This window comes from Aulostomus chinensis, chromosome 11 (genome assembly GCF_037954235.1).
Source record: "Aulostomus chinensis isolate RoL2024-O1b breed Wild chromosome 11, RoL_Achi_v1.0, whole genome shotgun sequence".
In the NCBI taxonomy this organism is placed as follows: Eukaryota; Metazoa; Chordata; class Actinopteri; order Syngnathiformes; family Aulostomidae; genus Aulostomus; species Aulostomus chinensis.
The window spans coordinates 25428565-25443610 of record NC_141330.1 but is presented as its reverse complement, the minus strand read 5'-3'; the positions used below and the strand labels follow the sequence as shown (position 1 = coordinate 25443610).

Genomic DNA, 15046 nt, shown 5'->3' with positions numbered 1-15046 from the left:
ATTTCACTTCCATCTAGCGGCGTTCAGGAAAACCACAACAGATCCGCCTGCCCGCAGAAAACTGCTCGCACCTCGCGGTGGTGCGCATGATCCAAGGCGAAACTGCCAAATTCCCCCTAAAAATACTTCATCTATTAACAACATCTTTAACTAAATGGCATTTTTTTAGTCTCTTTTACATGCTGTCATGTGGTAACTGATATTACTCACCTCTAGTCACTGAGCCTCCCCTGAAACTGGCCCGTCACACTCTCTATTCATCTGAGTCGCTCCATAATTCGTCTTCATAGTTGTTCTGTGGTATTTGTTGACGATGTCAGACCTTCATACTGGACCTGTGATTCTGATTTATACTGTAGAAGGGGACCAGCCCAAAGAGCCATCCTGACGTGTTTCTATAATTTAAATCACCTCGACACAGTGAGTTGAGGAATTTAAACTTAACGAGTTATTGGTATCCCAACTTAAGGTTCAGCCAGTTGAATGAAATGAGAATTTCAATGTGTCAACCTATAGCTCGACAATTTGAGTTTCACCAGCAGGAACTGAATCTCTCATGAGCCTGACCCTTGGTAATGTAGCAATATCAATGCGCCTTAGAAAGAAAAACAACAACAAAACAGTGCTTGAAATTTCGTCTTGATCTGATAAGATTATTAACTATCATGTAAGATCTGTTAAAATACCTCAGGAGCTCCACCGGGTTGCACAACAATTGTGAGCAGATAGAGGAGGGTTAAAGAGAAGACCCCTTTGGGGCCCAAGTCGCTTTCAGCGTGTCATTGCTCAGCATAATGTAGAGTAAAACTCAGAATTTCTTTCCATTTCTTTCTTTGTTTCCAGACAGAATTTATCAGCTGTTCTAGCTGCAAAGTCAGTCTCCACATTAGTTTTATTCAATATAATATACTGAATATGCAGTATTTTACTTTCATATTTTGATGCCGCACACCGTCAGATCTAATTGGGTTTTAAATGGAAGCACATCCATTGCACGGGGTGTAAAAAGAAGCCATCATTTTATGACTAAAATGGACATCTTTATTTTAGTATGCGGCGGTCGGGGGTATTCTTTGAGAGACAAGCGGGTAGGAGGAGGGAGTGGTTTCATGGATTGTAATTACTCCTCTTCGCCAGGCGGAGGCAGTGCGTGAGAGGCAAAACCCGCCGGTGTCTGAAGGTTGATCAATAAAGGAAGCGCACATGCATGACGCTGCCGCGGCGTGTGAACGTGTTCATGTGACGTAAAGTGTAGCTGCGTTCGTTTGTCGGGGAAACGGCAAGTAAAAGAGACTGGGTCCCGCTGTATTACTCAGGCTGCACTACAGCGTCTATTCACAGGCGCGATCCCACTACTGAGCGGTACGGGGGCTTTGACCTGCTCCGTTTCCGACCTGGGCCGGTGCACCCCTCCTTGGACGACCTGGTGGTCCCGAGCTCCCCCAGGAGCACCATATCGATACCGAACTTAGTGCGGACACCCGATCGACATAGTCCGCTGCAGCTCAGAACTCCTGAGCTCAAACGATCCGCCAGCCTCAGCCTCCCAGTAGCTTGGATTACAGGCGCGCGCCACCGCACCCGGCAAGAGCACACGGTTGTCATAGGAGTTTTATCTTCAGCAGAAGTGACGTCACCGTGAATTCTATTGACATCTAGTGGAGCACAAACGCAGCTGCACGACGGCTGCAAAATGAGCCTTTGCACCGATTGGCATGATGCTGCCCGATATTTGCGTGGTTTGTGCTTTGAGGGAACAAGTCGCTTTTGAACAAATAAACTCGTCCAAACGAATTAATGTAGCATGAAAAGTTGACCTTACTTTTTTATCTAAATAACAAAAATAAAGTGGCCGTCTCTTCTGAATGCACGTGATGCCTTCAAATGCTCCCTTGGCATTTTTTCTGAGTGTGACGTCAACAGGTCCAGGCTCAATCAGTTTCTGTATATATGACCAGATTAAAGGAAAATATAGAGGCTGTTAAAAACAAGACACAAAATGCAGACCAGGCTGGAAGCGGATGGGTCGATTATTGATTCACAATGATTACTTTTCGCTTATATCTGTTGGTTAGCGCGTTAGGCTGAATACCTACGGCCCTGAACGCACCAAGGCAGCACGCAGACCAGAGAGGAGTCGCAATGGACTGAACACGAGCTTTTCACACGGAAACACGCTCCCAAAAATTTCCACAAAACTATCGAAAGTCCCGGCATGTAGTCCGCTGTCACAATAACCCCGTTCGTGACAGTCGGTGGGGTAAGTTTTTCAGTCTAGCCTTTCATAGCTCTCTAACTTTCTTGTTTCCGAAGTTGTTTCGGGCCCCCAAGCCATGGCAACAGGCTCGGCAGGGATATTTACTACATTCTTTCCCCCGAAATTGGTGTCCAGTTGACGGGAAAGCGTCGGTAGAAGCTGCGTTAGACTGACCTGTAGTGACAGCTGAGCTGCGGGGAAATGCCAGGCGTTGGTAAAATGGTTGGTGAACTTGTTAAGGGTGTTTTAAACTCTGTTACATGTGAGTGGGTGACATGGCATTGGTGTCGGTAGAGTGCAACCTTCGTGGTTCATAACTTACATTACTTGTTTACCTGTGGTCCTGTTAATCTGAGGTTTATTTACTCGGGTTTATTGTTCGAAAACCTGGTGCAGCCACGATTGCTTTCATTTATGTCAGCGCAAGTTGTGAAACCACCCCATTAACATGCTTGCTGGAGTGGTAAATAAACTCCCGTTAACAGTGACATCAATATTATGTCAACAAATCTACATATTTATAACAAAATGGGGTTGTGTTTCTCCATTGTCACTGTATTGATCTGCTGTATGGTGGGGGGGGGGGGGGGGTTATGTTAGACTCTGCAAAGTTGTGGAGGTTTTTGAATTAACCCTTGGCACATCTACTGTACTTCTGTGTGTAGTGTTCTAGATAACAAAAAAAAAAAATAAATAAATAAAAAACGCTTAAATGTCATTGCTTTTATGTTCATTTCCTGAGGCAACAGCAAGATTCTATGTTGCCAATGAGAGTGTAAGTATGTGAAAATATGACACGTAACTGTGAGGTTTTAGGCGAATCAACAAGCTGAGACTCATTCCACAGAATCAGCCTGGATCTTTTTGCATTCCCACCACGTGTAAGTGCAGACACTTGATGTCTGCAAGGGGATTGACTGGATTTTGTTCCCGAAATCCACAGTGTCTGATACACCCCCAAACACGAGGTGCTTGGCGCCTGAGGTCTCAGAGGTCTGGTTGGGAGAAGTCGGAGCAGTGGTTAAATTTCATCCCCTTGATGATGCACAATGAGAGGTTGCATGATTGATTGGTGTGATGAGAAGGCTTCAGACCGACTTTGCCTGTCTGTATGAAGTATTATAATAATAATAATCTTCAACAAAAATATTCACAATATTTAAGTTTTGCTCTACAAGAAACACACACACACACAGGTTGTTTTTTGTTTTTTAATTTAGTTTTGTTATTTCAGTGAGGTGGAATTCCCATCTGTGATTTGACCAAAGAGTGGACCAATGGGAAAGCTCTACCTGCTGCTGGCCCCCCTCGTCCCCAGCACTGAGATGACCCCAGGGTGGGTGGAACGTGAATGACCGTGCTATCCAACAGAAGTCCAACATTTGGGCCAAAACAAAAAAACAACTTTGTTAAAGTCAGAGAAGAAACTGCAGTCAAACACACTCCCATCCGGTCAGCAGTCACAATGCTGATGCCAGGACCGCTGCTGCTGTGTCTGGCGCTGCTATGGCCGGGGAGCTGCAGCGCTCACAGCCAGTTTACCTGTGAGCCCATCGAGGTGCATCGCTGTCTGGGGATGCCCTACAACATGACCTTCTTTCCAAACATGATGGAGCATTACGACCAGGACATCGCAGCCAGTAGCATGGAGGTGAGTCCTCTTCTCATCATCCTGAAGCTGTAATTATTCCCAGTATCCTCCTGTCCGTTGTGACAGTCTTGTCCTTGTTAGCCATTAGATAGTTTGCTGTTACTACTGCACAGTGTATTATTTCCTGAAGACATATTCATTTCATACACGCTTACTCCTGCCAGTTGATGTCAAATGATGCAACAGAAGTTGTGTGATGTGTTTATGGATGCGTTAGGAGCTTTGAGTCCTTTCTGCATGAACATCGTCGATAGCTGAGTTCTTACGAGGCCTCATAGGTGAGTTTCCTCTGTTTGCCAAGTGATTGTTTTTTTTGCTTTTGAGAAAGAGAATCGATTGTTGTAATTGAATGTTTGGTGTCCGTCAAATCATGAGGAACATCGCCAGGATGTGCCTCGTGACCCCCCCCCCACCCAAAGACAGCCGCTCTGTTGACAGCATTGTGGGTGCTCGGTGTTCTGATGGCACACGGGTGTCAGTTTATTAGGAGGTTAATGAATCAGAGACAGTGTACAACACGGTAAGATCTGAGGAAGATGTAAATGTCTCAATATTACTGTCTAACCCTACCTCATAAACTAGTTTCAGTAAAGAATTTACTATGTTTGTGATACTGCCCGCAATTTGTGGAACAAGATTATTGCTGGACCTGAGGAAACGGGCCGGCAATCTTCTTCCTCTTCTTCTTCCCTCCTGAAGAATCTCATTAGTCTGGATTTACTGCTTTGTAAACGGGTTTGTATCACAGTCGTAGTTAGTGGTCGTCATAGCTGGAGTTGCTCATTGCTGCTCTTTCTAAATAAATTGGCATGAAGTGACGTAAAGCCCTGACCTGCACGCTAGCAACACCAGCTCGTCTCTGTACGGCCAATAAACGACCTGAAGCAGGACCTCAGGATGCAAAATTAGAGTTCCGCAGTCAGCATGCACCTTCCAAAAGTAAACACAACTTAAGTTAATCTAATTTGTAATGATGTCCCTTTACCTGAGTTGTGTAGAGTAGGTGATATGCATGCTTTTGCTTTAAAGCTGAAATACAGAAGGCCCATCCAGAATGCGGCACTTGAGCGTATCAACAGTTTTTGTACTCAGTCATCGTTGTAATCAATTGGAGCAGCCGCCCTGACCACCAAGACTTCCATGACAGGCTGACACCAGCTCAACATAAAAGTAGAAGAAAACATATGTACTTAGAAATCTGATGGCTGAGCTTTTTACTCACAGGTTTTGAAGGATTGCCTAATCATTATATTCAATATCAATGTTTTGAGTAAATGCAAACCTGAAAAGGAAGAGTAACTCCAGCCCATTCCAGCAAAAGAGGAGGAGTCAGTTACTATGGTAACTGAGTATGTGAACTTAACCCAGGCGGGAGCAGGTTTTCTTAAGTGAACTCAAGTTCATATCTGTCTCCCCCCTCCACAAACCTTGTGTCATGTCTGCATTCCTTCATTCAGGCTGAAGTGAAGTCACTGACTGACATTAACATTGTTTAATATATTAAAGGAGGTGTAGGCACCGCCTCTTTTTGGCTTTTTTTCCTTTTTTTAATGTATTCTTTTATTTTTTTAACAAAAGAAATATGATATACAAACAATATGGCATAAATCTGTCTAAATCATTTTTTGAATCATACTCTGATCATGAACCCTCCCTCCTCGCTCCTCACAACCTACATTGACAGTAAATTACCACACATATAGCCTCTATAGCTAGTAAAGTCAGCAAATAGGTTCTTATCTGTCCAAAAGTAAAGCTGCTATGCTTATCCGTAGCGAAACCTTTTGATTCTTTGAGACCACCAGCGAGCAAATGGATCCCCAAGAATCACTCGCGTTGCACCGAGCCTTTAATTCTTCTCCCTCTTATCGATCGCTTGTTCTATAAAAGACCTTTTTCTTTTTGCCGTGTTTTCTTCTGGATTCATGCTCATCCTCCTTGATGCTGCTCACCCAACACCAGTCCAACAAGGCCTTGATACCCGCTGTAGGCTTCCTGGTCTCAGCCTTTTGACAGACAGCTCAGGTGCCCAATCAGGTGCAGTCTGGTTTTGACTGTTGATGGACAGCTGAACGGGCCAACGAATCTTAACTGGTAGCGGTTTTCCATTGGGTGGAGGTAAATTTGGCCCTGCACCCCTTATGTATTAGGGATTTTGATGCTTCCTTTTTTTAAACTTCATAGTTTGATTGCTATTGAGACATCATGACTAATTCAGGGATTATAACAAAAAAATACGTAGAAAGCTGGGAGCCTACCCCTCCTTTACATCCATCCATCCATCCATTGTCTTCCACTTATTCCTATTAAGGGTCACAGGGGAGGCTGGAGCCGATCCCAGCATCTACGGGCAAAAGGCGGGGTTCACCCTGGACAGGTCGCCAGTCCATCACAGGACCAACACCTATAGACAGACAACCATTCACACTCACAGTCACGCCTACGGTCAATTTAGAGTATCAATCAGCCTCGTCCTCTCTTGATGTCTTTGGACTGTGGGAGGAAGCTGGAGTACCAGAGAGAACCCACACAGGAACAGGGAGAACATGCAGACTAATATTTCATTTTAAGCTGCTTCACTTTTCAACCAGAAGATTGCACCTAAATCGAAAAAATAAGAGCAAGTAATTTTTTTTTTCCCCCTAAAAATATGTTCCTACTCGCCATATCTACTTTCTAATTCCAGAGGGTTAAAGTCTTAACTCGGAGTGAACATACTTAGAACTGATTCATTTAACTCAAATCAGCTGTTCTGAAACCGAAGACTTGAGAGTTTCCCATCAGAGGATAAATCAATCACAGTTCAGGCTTAGACTTTTGAACCCCCTTTCTGCTTCAGTGCATCAGATCATGATGAGCAAAGGAAATGACCGGTTCCATCAGGAGCACACCTACGAAACGTTCCTCTGATTTTTCAAATTAATCTAATATAAACATTTCTGAAAACACTCATGCCAATTGCAGCTTTTATTGGACAGGTGAAACCCAGTGGTGGTGGTATGGAAATGTTATATGTGCAGTCCTGGCTTTGTGTTCTCTTTTTAAAATGACATTTATAGCCTATCAACATCTACGGGGATGGACAAAGGGGGATTACAAACGGGGATGACTCCTCACAGCAATAGGAGATAGGCACAGGCAACACTGCTAGTTTTTTGACCTTGTTTTGGTGTTTCTCTGCCTGTACATGTCCCATCTGATTGCAGAACACCAGTGTGTCATCAGCAATCTTCTGCTACGGCGCTATTTAGCTGGCCCTGTGTCGACAAGCAAAGAGGTGTGGAGAAGGCATAATTTTTACAGCAGTGCCATGGAAACAGTAAAGGTGGCTGTTGTATTGTCTCTCTTGAGCAGAGTTCCTTCTCTGCTGTTGTTGTACCCTGCTCTCTGGCATTCCTCAAGGCCCAGGTTTGGGTTACATGCATGTTGTGCGAGAGTGTTGAGCATGAGCTGCGATCTGTTGGGAGTCCTTTGTCTCGCATCTGGCAAAGGTAAAGGCTTCTTATTTCGCAGCAACCTTGGCCACAGGCAACTTCATCAACTTTGTTGTGTGCGGCCTTTGATTTCTGGAGGAAGGGAGGGTGACACACCCAGCCAGTAACAAAGCCTACCCAGCATACCACAACTACTCTCTCTCTCTGTTAATCACTCACTGATTTCCCCTCCTGTACACAGTCTTGCCTCCATGGCCCCGTCTCCCAGGTGACAGACTCACACTTTCTGGCACATACTCAACATTACATACTATTCATAACTCTCCTTGTGCAGTTACTTATCACAAAGCCCGGACGCTGTAGTCAAGCTTCTGCTTCCACCTGGGCTCAGTCCAGCCTCTCTGAAGGATTTTCCAGAGGAGGGCAAACCTTATCCTGCCCAGTGTCTGGCAGCTTTTGAAGCTGAGAAGTTTGAAGAGTTAGAATACAAAGGGAATAGAGAGAGTAACTGACACACAGTAACGGACAGGGAATATTTTAGAGTTTCTAGTGTCATACTTTTGTGTGATACGACAGAGAATTTGGCCTTTTTAAGAGCAAGTCAGTGCAACTTTTGTCACTGATCTTGTTGGTGCAGTTTTGACTTTAGTAGCTCTGTTGTAAAACAAATAAAAGATCTAGTTGGAGAGCAAGAGGAGCCAAGGACCTCCACAGGAGAGAAACAAGGGTGCTTACTGTCAAAGGGGTATGCCTGGGCCCCAGAAATGTGGCTCTACTGCCAGACTGGATTTCAGCGGAAGAGAAAAAAAAGACAGAAAAGATTGAATAGTGGGCTGTGTATGTTTTGTGAACAAATATTAGCAGCATATACTGACCAGTCAGTCTGGTTGTGGTTGATGAGTTCCTAACTACTCTATAATGCCCATGTGGTCAAACTGTAACAGAGAACTAAGACAGGATAATTTAGGATCTATAGTTGCTGTCCATACAATAATAAAGGAACTTCTACCACGTATGGATAGATGTATTTAATTTCATTTATTTACAGAGGAGCATAGAGGTGAATGTAAGGGAGAACAGTGTGAGCAGCTGAGTTGTTACAAATCCACAAAAGTGATAAAGAGGCTCATTAATGTGGCTCCTCAGCAGCCTAACCTATCAACAGCTCTGTGCTGTCCAGCCTTCCCACCCAAGCGTCTGAGCACTCATTTCCTGCCCCAGTTTTTGACCAGTGTGATGAAACGGAAGAATATGTTTCCCTGCCAGTGAATGGCCCCTTTGTGTGGAGCAACAGGGCACTGCAGCTCAACAAAATGAGTATAACGCTGCACTGTAGAGCAGAGGTTCCCAACCTCCGTGTGCTTGGGACCCATCCCCATCTGCACGTTATGCTAGGTATGTAAAGTTAGTGTAGGATTGTAGGATAGTGTCGGAGGCTCAGTTGAATGAAATGCTTCTATTATAACTGTACAGCTGTAAAACAGGTGTCTCTAGTAATACAAACAGTACACAAAAAAGTCACGGACAAGTGGACGTTTGGAAACGATGTAAAGTAGTAAAAAAACAGTGAAAAGGAACAAAAAAATGTATTCAACACTAACGAAGTGTTAATGAAGGTGTTTTCTCAACAGTGACAAAATGCTGATGTGCTCAAGCCCACATAATTAGAGGTACTTGACGTGAGTGTGTGTCTGCACTTATCTAAAACACTAGACATTGTGTGTTCATCTAGTTTTCACGTTCTTTTCATCAAGCATCATTTGCAAAGCCAGGCTAATAAAGTGATTCTGAACTTCATTTGATTTTTTCACAGCCTTTCATGCCCCTGGCAAATCTTCACTGTTCTCCAGACGTCCACCACTTCCTGTGCCAGGCCTTTATCCCAGCATGCACGGAGGAGAACAAGGTGCTTCTTCCTTGTAGAGAGCAGTGTGAGACCGTCCTGTCAGACTGCGAGGAGAACATTAGAATCTTTGGTATCACCTGGCCTCCTGAGCTACAGTGTGACAAGTAAGAAACCATGATTACTGATAATTCAGCAGAGCAGCCATGAGTCTGTCCATTAAAATATGTGTTTTTGTCCTTCTAGATTGGACACATGTAGCCTCACAGATGGTTCAGAGCCTGCAACCACCCCGATGACCCACACGTCGGCTAAGAGGGACCTTGGCTTCTGGTGCCCACTGCAGTTGAAAACCAAACCCGGCCATGGCTCATCCTTCCTGGGTGCCCAGGACTGTGCTCCCCCCTGTTCCAACATGTACTTCAAACCCCACGACATTGACTTTGCTAAGAGCTTCATCGGTGTGTGCTCCATCATCTGCCTGGGCGCCACACTCTTCACCTTCCTTACGTTCCTCATCGACGTCAAACGTTTCCGCTACCCCGAGCGTCCCATAATCTTCTATGCAGTCTGCTACAGCTTTGTGTCACTCATATACTTCATTGGGTTCCTGCTGGGGAACAGTGCAGCCTGTACCAAAGCAGCCAGTCCTGCTGGTGTGGACACAGTCGTGCTGGGCTCTCAGAGCAAAGGCTGCACGCTACTCTTCATGCTCCTCTACTTCTTCTCTATCGCTGGAATTGTCTGGTGGGTCATCCTCACCATCACCTGGTTCCTGGCAGCTGGGCCCAAGTGGAGCTGTGAGGCCATAGAGAAGAAAGCGGTATGATTTTAAATCTTTGGCATTTTTTTCCTCTGATGGTAGAAACAGCAGGAGAGGTGTTAAGGACCAGGAGTCCCAGTGTAGATTTTGTACTCCCTAGAAGTTGAAATCAAAGTGCATGTTCAGATTAGCTCAGAAGTGTTAGCTGCAGGGTTTTAGAAGCCAGGATTGGATAGCAGGCTGTTAACAGTGTATGTGTTTTTAGGTGTGGTTCCACACTGCTGCCTGGGGGATCCCGGGGGCGCTAACTGTCATGCTGCTCGCTCTGAATAAGGTTGAAGGAGACAACATCAGTGGCGTTTGCTTCGTTGGACTATATGATCTGGACACTCTGCGCTACTTTGTTCTTGCTCCTCTGTGTGTGGGTGTCATAGTCGGGCTCTTCCTCATCCTAGCAGGCATCGTTTCTCTCAACCACGTGCGGCAGGTAATCCAGCACGACGAGCGCAATCAGGAGAAGCTGAAAAAGTTCATGATCCGCATCGGAGTGTTCAGCTGCCTCTACCTGGTCCCATTGGTCACCCTGTTAGCATGCTACACCTACGAACAGAGTCACCGCAGCACCTGGGAGAATACGTGGATCAACGACCGCTGCCAGGAGTACAGCATTCCCTGTTCTTACAAGGTATCTGTGTTTCATTCACTCACTGAAGATCCTAATGGCTCTGATCAAGTTAAGGCTGATTGGATTAGACTTTCCAACTCCCTTTGCTTTAAGGAGTTCATTAGATTTTGAATAAAAAAAAAGAGAATCAAGACTTGGGATGCCTCAAAGGTTCTTACTTCCATTAACTTCACATGCATGACACAGGAGGGAGACAAATCCCTGATGTCTGTTCCTTGTTTGCGGTAACAACCCTACACAGGCAGGGCAAGGTTGCTACCTCCAAATATTTCCCCTTTGTCTTTTCTGTAAAAAATATGTTGGCTATCAAGCAATTTCTGAAAATGCCTTCTTTTGTGAAAGTCAAGCTGATCTTCTTTCATTTCTTAAATTGTACTGAATGCTGATGCATTCATGAGCAAGCGTTCAGTGTAGCTAGCTTGCTAGTTGAACAGCTAGGTAGTAGTTGTGCTTTTTATTCACATTAAAGCAGAAAAGCAGTGACCGCTCATGTGAGTATGTGTACCAGGCGCCTCCAGGATTACAGACCCCCTCTCTAATTAGTCTGATATGTCCAGGGACAATTTGCACAGTGAAGGGAAATTGGACACAGAACCAGGGTGAGTTTCTCCTCCACATTTTTGATCCCGACCAATGTTGGCTTGTGTGTTTCCACAACCTGTGCCCCACTGCATAATCAGCCACCGGTGGTCGTCACAGTCACATTGGTCAGCATCTACATTAACACTCTTGACTCTCCCTCTGATACTTGGCTTTGGACTGCTGCTTGCCTCTTTTTAGAAACTGTCAAATCTGTCATTCTGTCAAATTTGCCATTTGACATCTGACAAAACACAAACCCCTGTTCTAAACAAATGAGCCTCTCACAGAACACAGCCGACACAGGGTATCGAATATATTGTGTCAAAAAGTGAATGTACCATTTGAACAACTGTGTTTGAAAGTCTTTCTAGGCTCAGTCTGATCCAGAGGGACTTTTGGCAGATACAAATGACATAAAAACACAAAGTATCTCAATTTGAGCACAATTTCCTGCCGACACACTCCCTCTGATTTCTTAGATGAAACTGCCCTGTCCTGCAAGTGTCTGAACGAGCCAGAAACTGTGTAAGGGAGATGTGTGGTCAACAGTTTGAAAATGGATGCATTCACTTACAAACACACTGTTTAGAACATACCTGATGCATAGCACAACAGTCATAAAAACAACCTTATATTTTATTGTTACTCATTTCTCATGGTTGTAGATTTAGGGTGTACTTTCTTTCCAAAAAATGTATAGCACAAGCTGATGAGTTCTGCAGTAGAATATGCAAATATTCCAGGGAGAGAAGAATCTAAGCACGCGTGAAAAGAACTAAAAAGAACTGAAGTGAACTCTGCCCTTTGCTCAGTGTCGATATATCAATGAGATGAATTTATTTACTGTGAATCACAGATTTTATTACAGCTTGACCTCGTCATTTTTCTTCCAGACGACAGAGAATGATCGTCCTGACCTGTCACTGTTTCTGGTAAAATACTTGATGACGCTGGTGGTTGGAATATCTGCAGTGTTCTGGGTGAGCAGCAAGAAGACCTGCTCTGAGTGGGCCTACTTCTTCAACAGAACCCGTAAGAAAGAGTAAGACCTGTCGTCTTGTCCTCTTCAAATTCATTTACTGTGAACAATCAATACCAGGTTTTATTTCATATTTATTTCACTCTCCATGTCCCTCAGCCCCATCAGTGAGAGCCGCCGCGTTCTGCAGGAGTCCTGCGAGTTCTTCCTCAAGCACAACAGCCGCGTCCAGCACAAGAAGAAGCACTACAAGTCGAGCTCCCACAAGCTCAAGGTCATCTCGAAGTCTATGGGCACGAGCACAGGCGCTGCACCCTCTGAGGCCTCCTCTGCTGCTGCCACCACCACCAATCAAGGAACCTTGGCTCTGGGCAATCATGAGTCCCGTGCACAAGGTTCCCTGACCGAGACCTCCCCCAGGGAACACCTGGACAGGGCCACCTCCAGCCGGAGCTCCAGGCGTGGGGAGAGGGACAGAGAGAGACCGAGCAAAGGGGGGAACTCCAGTAAGGTCAGCAGCCGCTCTGGAAGTTTACTCAAAGTCCCAGATGGGCGGTAAGTGAGGCTGATGTGAAAAACGGCATCCTGTATTTTGTCTTTTAAGAAACTTGATGATTTTGAAGTTGTGTTGTTCCCTTCTTTTGTTAAAATGCACCTCAGCTTGATCTAATGTGAATACAACAACACATGTCTACTGAATAACAAGCAATGATCTCTGATGTGTCCTGGCTGGTTTAGAATGACTCCAAAGAGCGAGCTGTCAGACACCGGGCAGGTTCCAGTCGGACAGCAGCATCCAGCTTTAAGCCCATCTCACAGTGGCAGCATCCAGGAGCCCACTCACCAGCTGGTGCACACGGTGCCCGAGGAGAGCAAGGACGCAAAGGATAGCAGCTGCTGAGGACACTGAAGTTCCAAAATGGTCCATCCACCTGTCCTTGAAACTACTGAGCTGATTTAAACTACAGTGCTGTTGTTAGCTTTATGAAGCTCTGATCCTGATTGTATCAGTCAAGTTGTAGTCAGTGAACGTCTGCAGCTAGAAAATGGAAACTTACCTCAAGTATTTAGGATCAGTGTGTTCAGAGGAGAGACGGCAGATGTCTTAATGGAGCTTTTCCCATCCAACCGAATGTGGCCGCAGCACAGCTGGATCCCAGCTACACTTCTACCAATGCTCTTTTACTTTTATTGCATGCATGACGTTCGTTATATAGTTAGCCCCTTTGTATAGAATGCTTTTAGGTGAGCAAATGAAATATTTATGTAAATATTCTATATTTTTCTGTCACTGAACAAGTCACTACACTGGATTTTATAAGATGTAATGATGTTACCAAATGTTCAATGTAAGGAACGTCTTCCTGTGGTGAACCGTTTTCTGAATGTCTGTCTGGAAAAGAGTCTTTAGTCTTGAAACCTTATCCAGCAATGCACATCCTTTTTTCTGCTTTGAAATTAAGGCGCACCCGTACGCTTGACAGCTGATTTTTAGACTGTCTCAAAATTACGTTTGCCTGCCTTTAAAGCTGTTATTTTAGTTCAGTTTTTCTTCCTTTTGTCTCTGTTGTACAAACCCTTCCTCTGCAGCAGTCGTCAAAGATTTGATGATTTGGACGAAGTTTGGTTCAGTAGCTTCACTAAAGAATGTGCCTTCCTTTGTGTAGCTTCTCATTTTCGAAGATTCTCAAAGAGCCTCAAGATTTTTTTCTACTCGTGTGATGCTGCGAGTCCTTCCACTGTCAGTGTCTCAATTTGAATTCAACACATCCAACAGGCTTTACACTTTTTGTCATTAGAAGCCCAACCTACTTATTACAAAACATGAATCATCCTAAACAATTCCAAAATAAGATAATTTCAGGCTTTTGTTGAGGGGTTATTTACAGTGTGGGTCTCACACCATATATCTTTCCTTGAAGTACTTTTTGATCCGCTGCGATCATTTTTAAATCATGCTGGATAGAGAGGGGGAAAAAAGGCATAGAACAAAAATTATTTTGAAGCCTCAAGATATGACTGGTTCACATGATGGAGTTATTTTCAGCCCACGTGATTTAACGTTCCCTCACTTTAGTCATTTTATACTTGTGAAAAAGTTGTGTTGCGGACATGAATCAACTTAACTGAAGTTACGCCTTGTGGCTTCAAAATTACTTTATTGACTACTTTGGTAACCACTGCAGCTATTTAAAAGAACTGTCTCTTACTATTGTACTGAGCCCTGGACTGGCCATGGACAGGAAAAATTGGGGGCAATAACAAACTTACTGAGCATGATGTATAACTTGTTCCCTCAATTTTAATTATTTTGATGCCTCAAGATATGTGTTCCCTCGGTTTAATATGGGGCCATCAGTAACTTCCCACAGTGAAGTTGTTTAGAGGTCTCTAGATGTAGCTGTTCAAACAAACACTGCTAACTAAAGCAGAGCTCGTGTAGTGCTGTTCCGGGCCTCTGTAGAACTGCATGTTTTACTGTGTGAGGACCTTTCTCCTTGTGTAAGGAAGCTAATTCTAAGGGAAACCTTCCTCTGGTCTATCCGACTCTTCAGTTGTGGGCAAGGGTCTTGTTTTGATGTATCCAGACCTCTGTACAGTTTTTTTTTTTTTGTTTTCTTTAGCCCTTGCATTTCATGCTGCTTTTCTTTTCAGTTCAGCTTTGTATTGATTCTGTCATTTTGATAAAATTTGGAATACTGAAAAAGGTGTGTGTGTGTGTTCTTGCACTAACTTGAGGTTAGAATCAGGTTCTGGTTAGGTTTAGGGTCAAGGTTAGGGTCAGGCATTCAGTTGAGATGGTTAGGTTTAGGGTGAGGGGCTAGGGAATGTGTTACGTCAATGAAAGTCCT

The 15046-nt window shown here is 44.4% G+C and overlaps 1 protein-coding gene and 1 non-coding gene across 4 annotated transcripts; one reads left to right on the top strand and one right to left on the bottom strand.

Annotated features, from left to right (window-relative positions):
- Positions 1–1287: 1287 nt before the first annotated feature.
- On the bottom strand, positions 1288–1586 carry LOC147253850 (signal recognition particle RNA). Its single transcript, XR_015118625.1, has one exon.
- Positions 1587–2011: 425 nt separating this feature from the next.
- Positions 2012–15010, top strand: LOC147253849 (frizzled-6-like). Of its 3 annotated transcripts, none has more exons than XM_086219188.1 (8): positions 2015–2260; positions 3492–3908; positions 9156–9352; positions 9432–10008; positions 10214–10633; positions 12109–12257; positions 12354–12749; positions 12933–15010. In XM_086219188.1, the coding sequence occupies exons 2-8, from the start codon at positions 3609–3611 to the stop codon at positions 13093–13095; spliced, it is 2202 nt and encodes a 733-aa protein (XP_086075314.1). In that variant the 5' UTR covers positions 2015–2260; positions 3492–3608; the 3' UTR covers positions 13096–15010. The 3 variants fall into 3 exon arrangements, with proteins under 3 accessions (XP_086075316.1, XP_086075314.1, XP_086075315.1); XM_086219189.1 differs by lacking the exons at positions 2015–2260; positions 3492–3908 and adding exons at positions 3954–7185; positions 8974–9012; XM_086219190.1 differs by lacking the exon at positions 12933–15010 and having other exon boundaries at positions 2012–2260; positions 12109–12247; positions 12354–12741.
- The last annotated feature ends 36 nt before the right edge of the window (positions 15011–15046 follow it).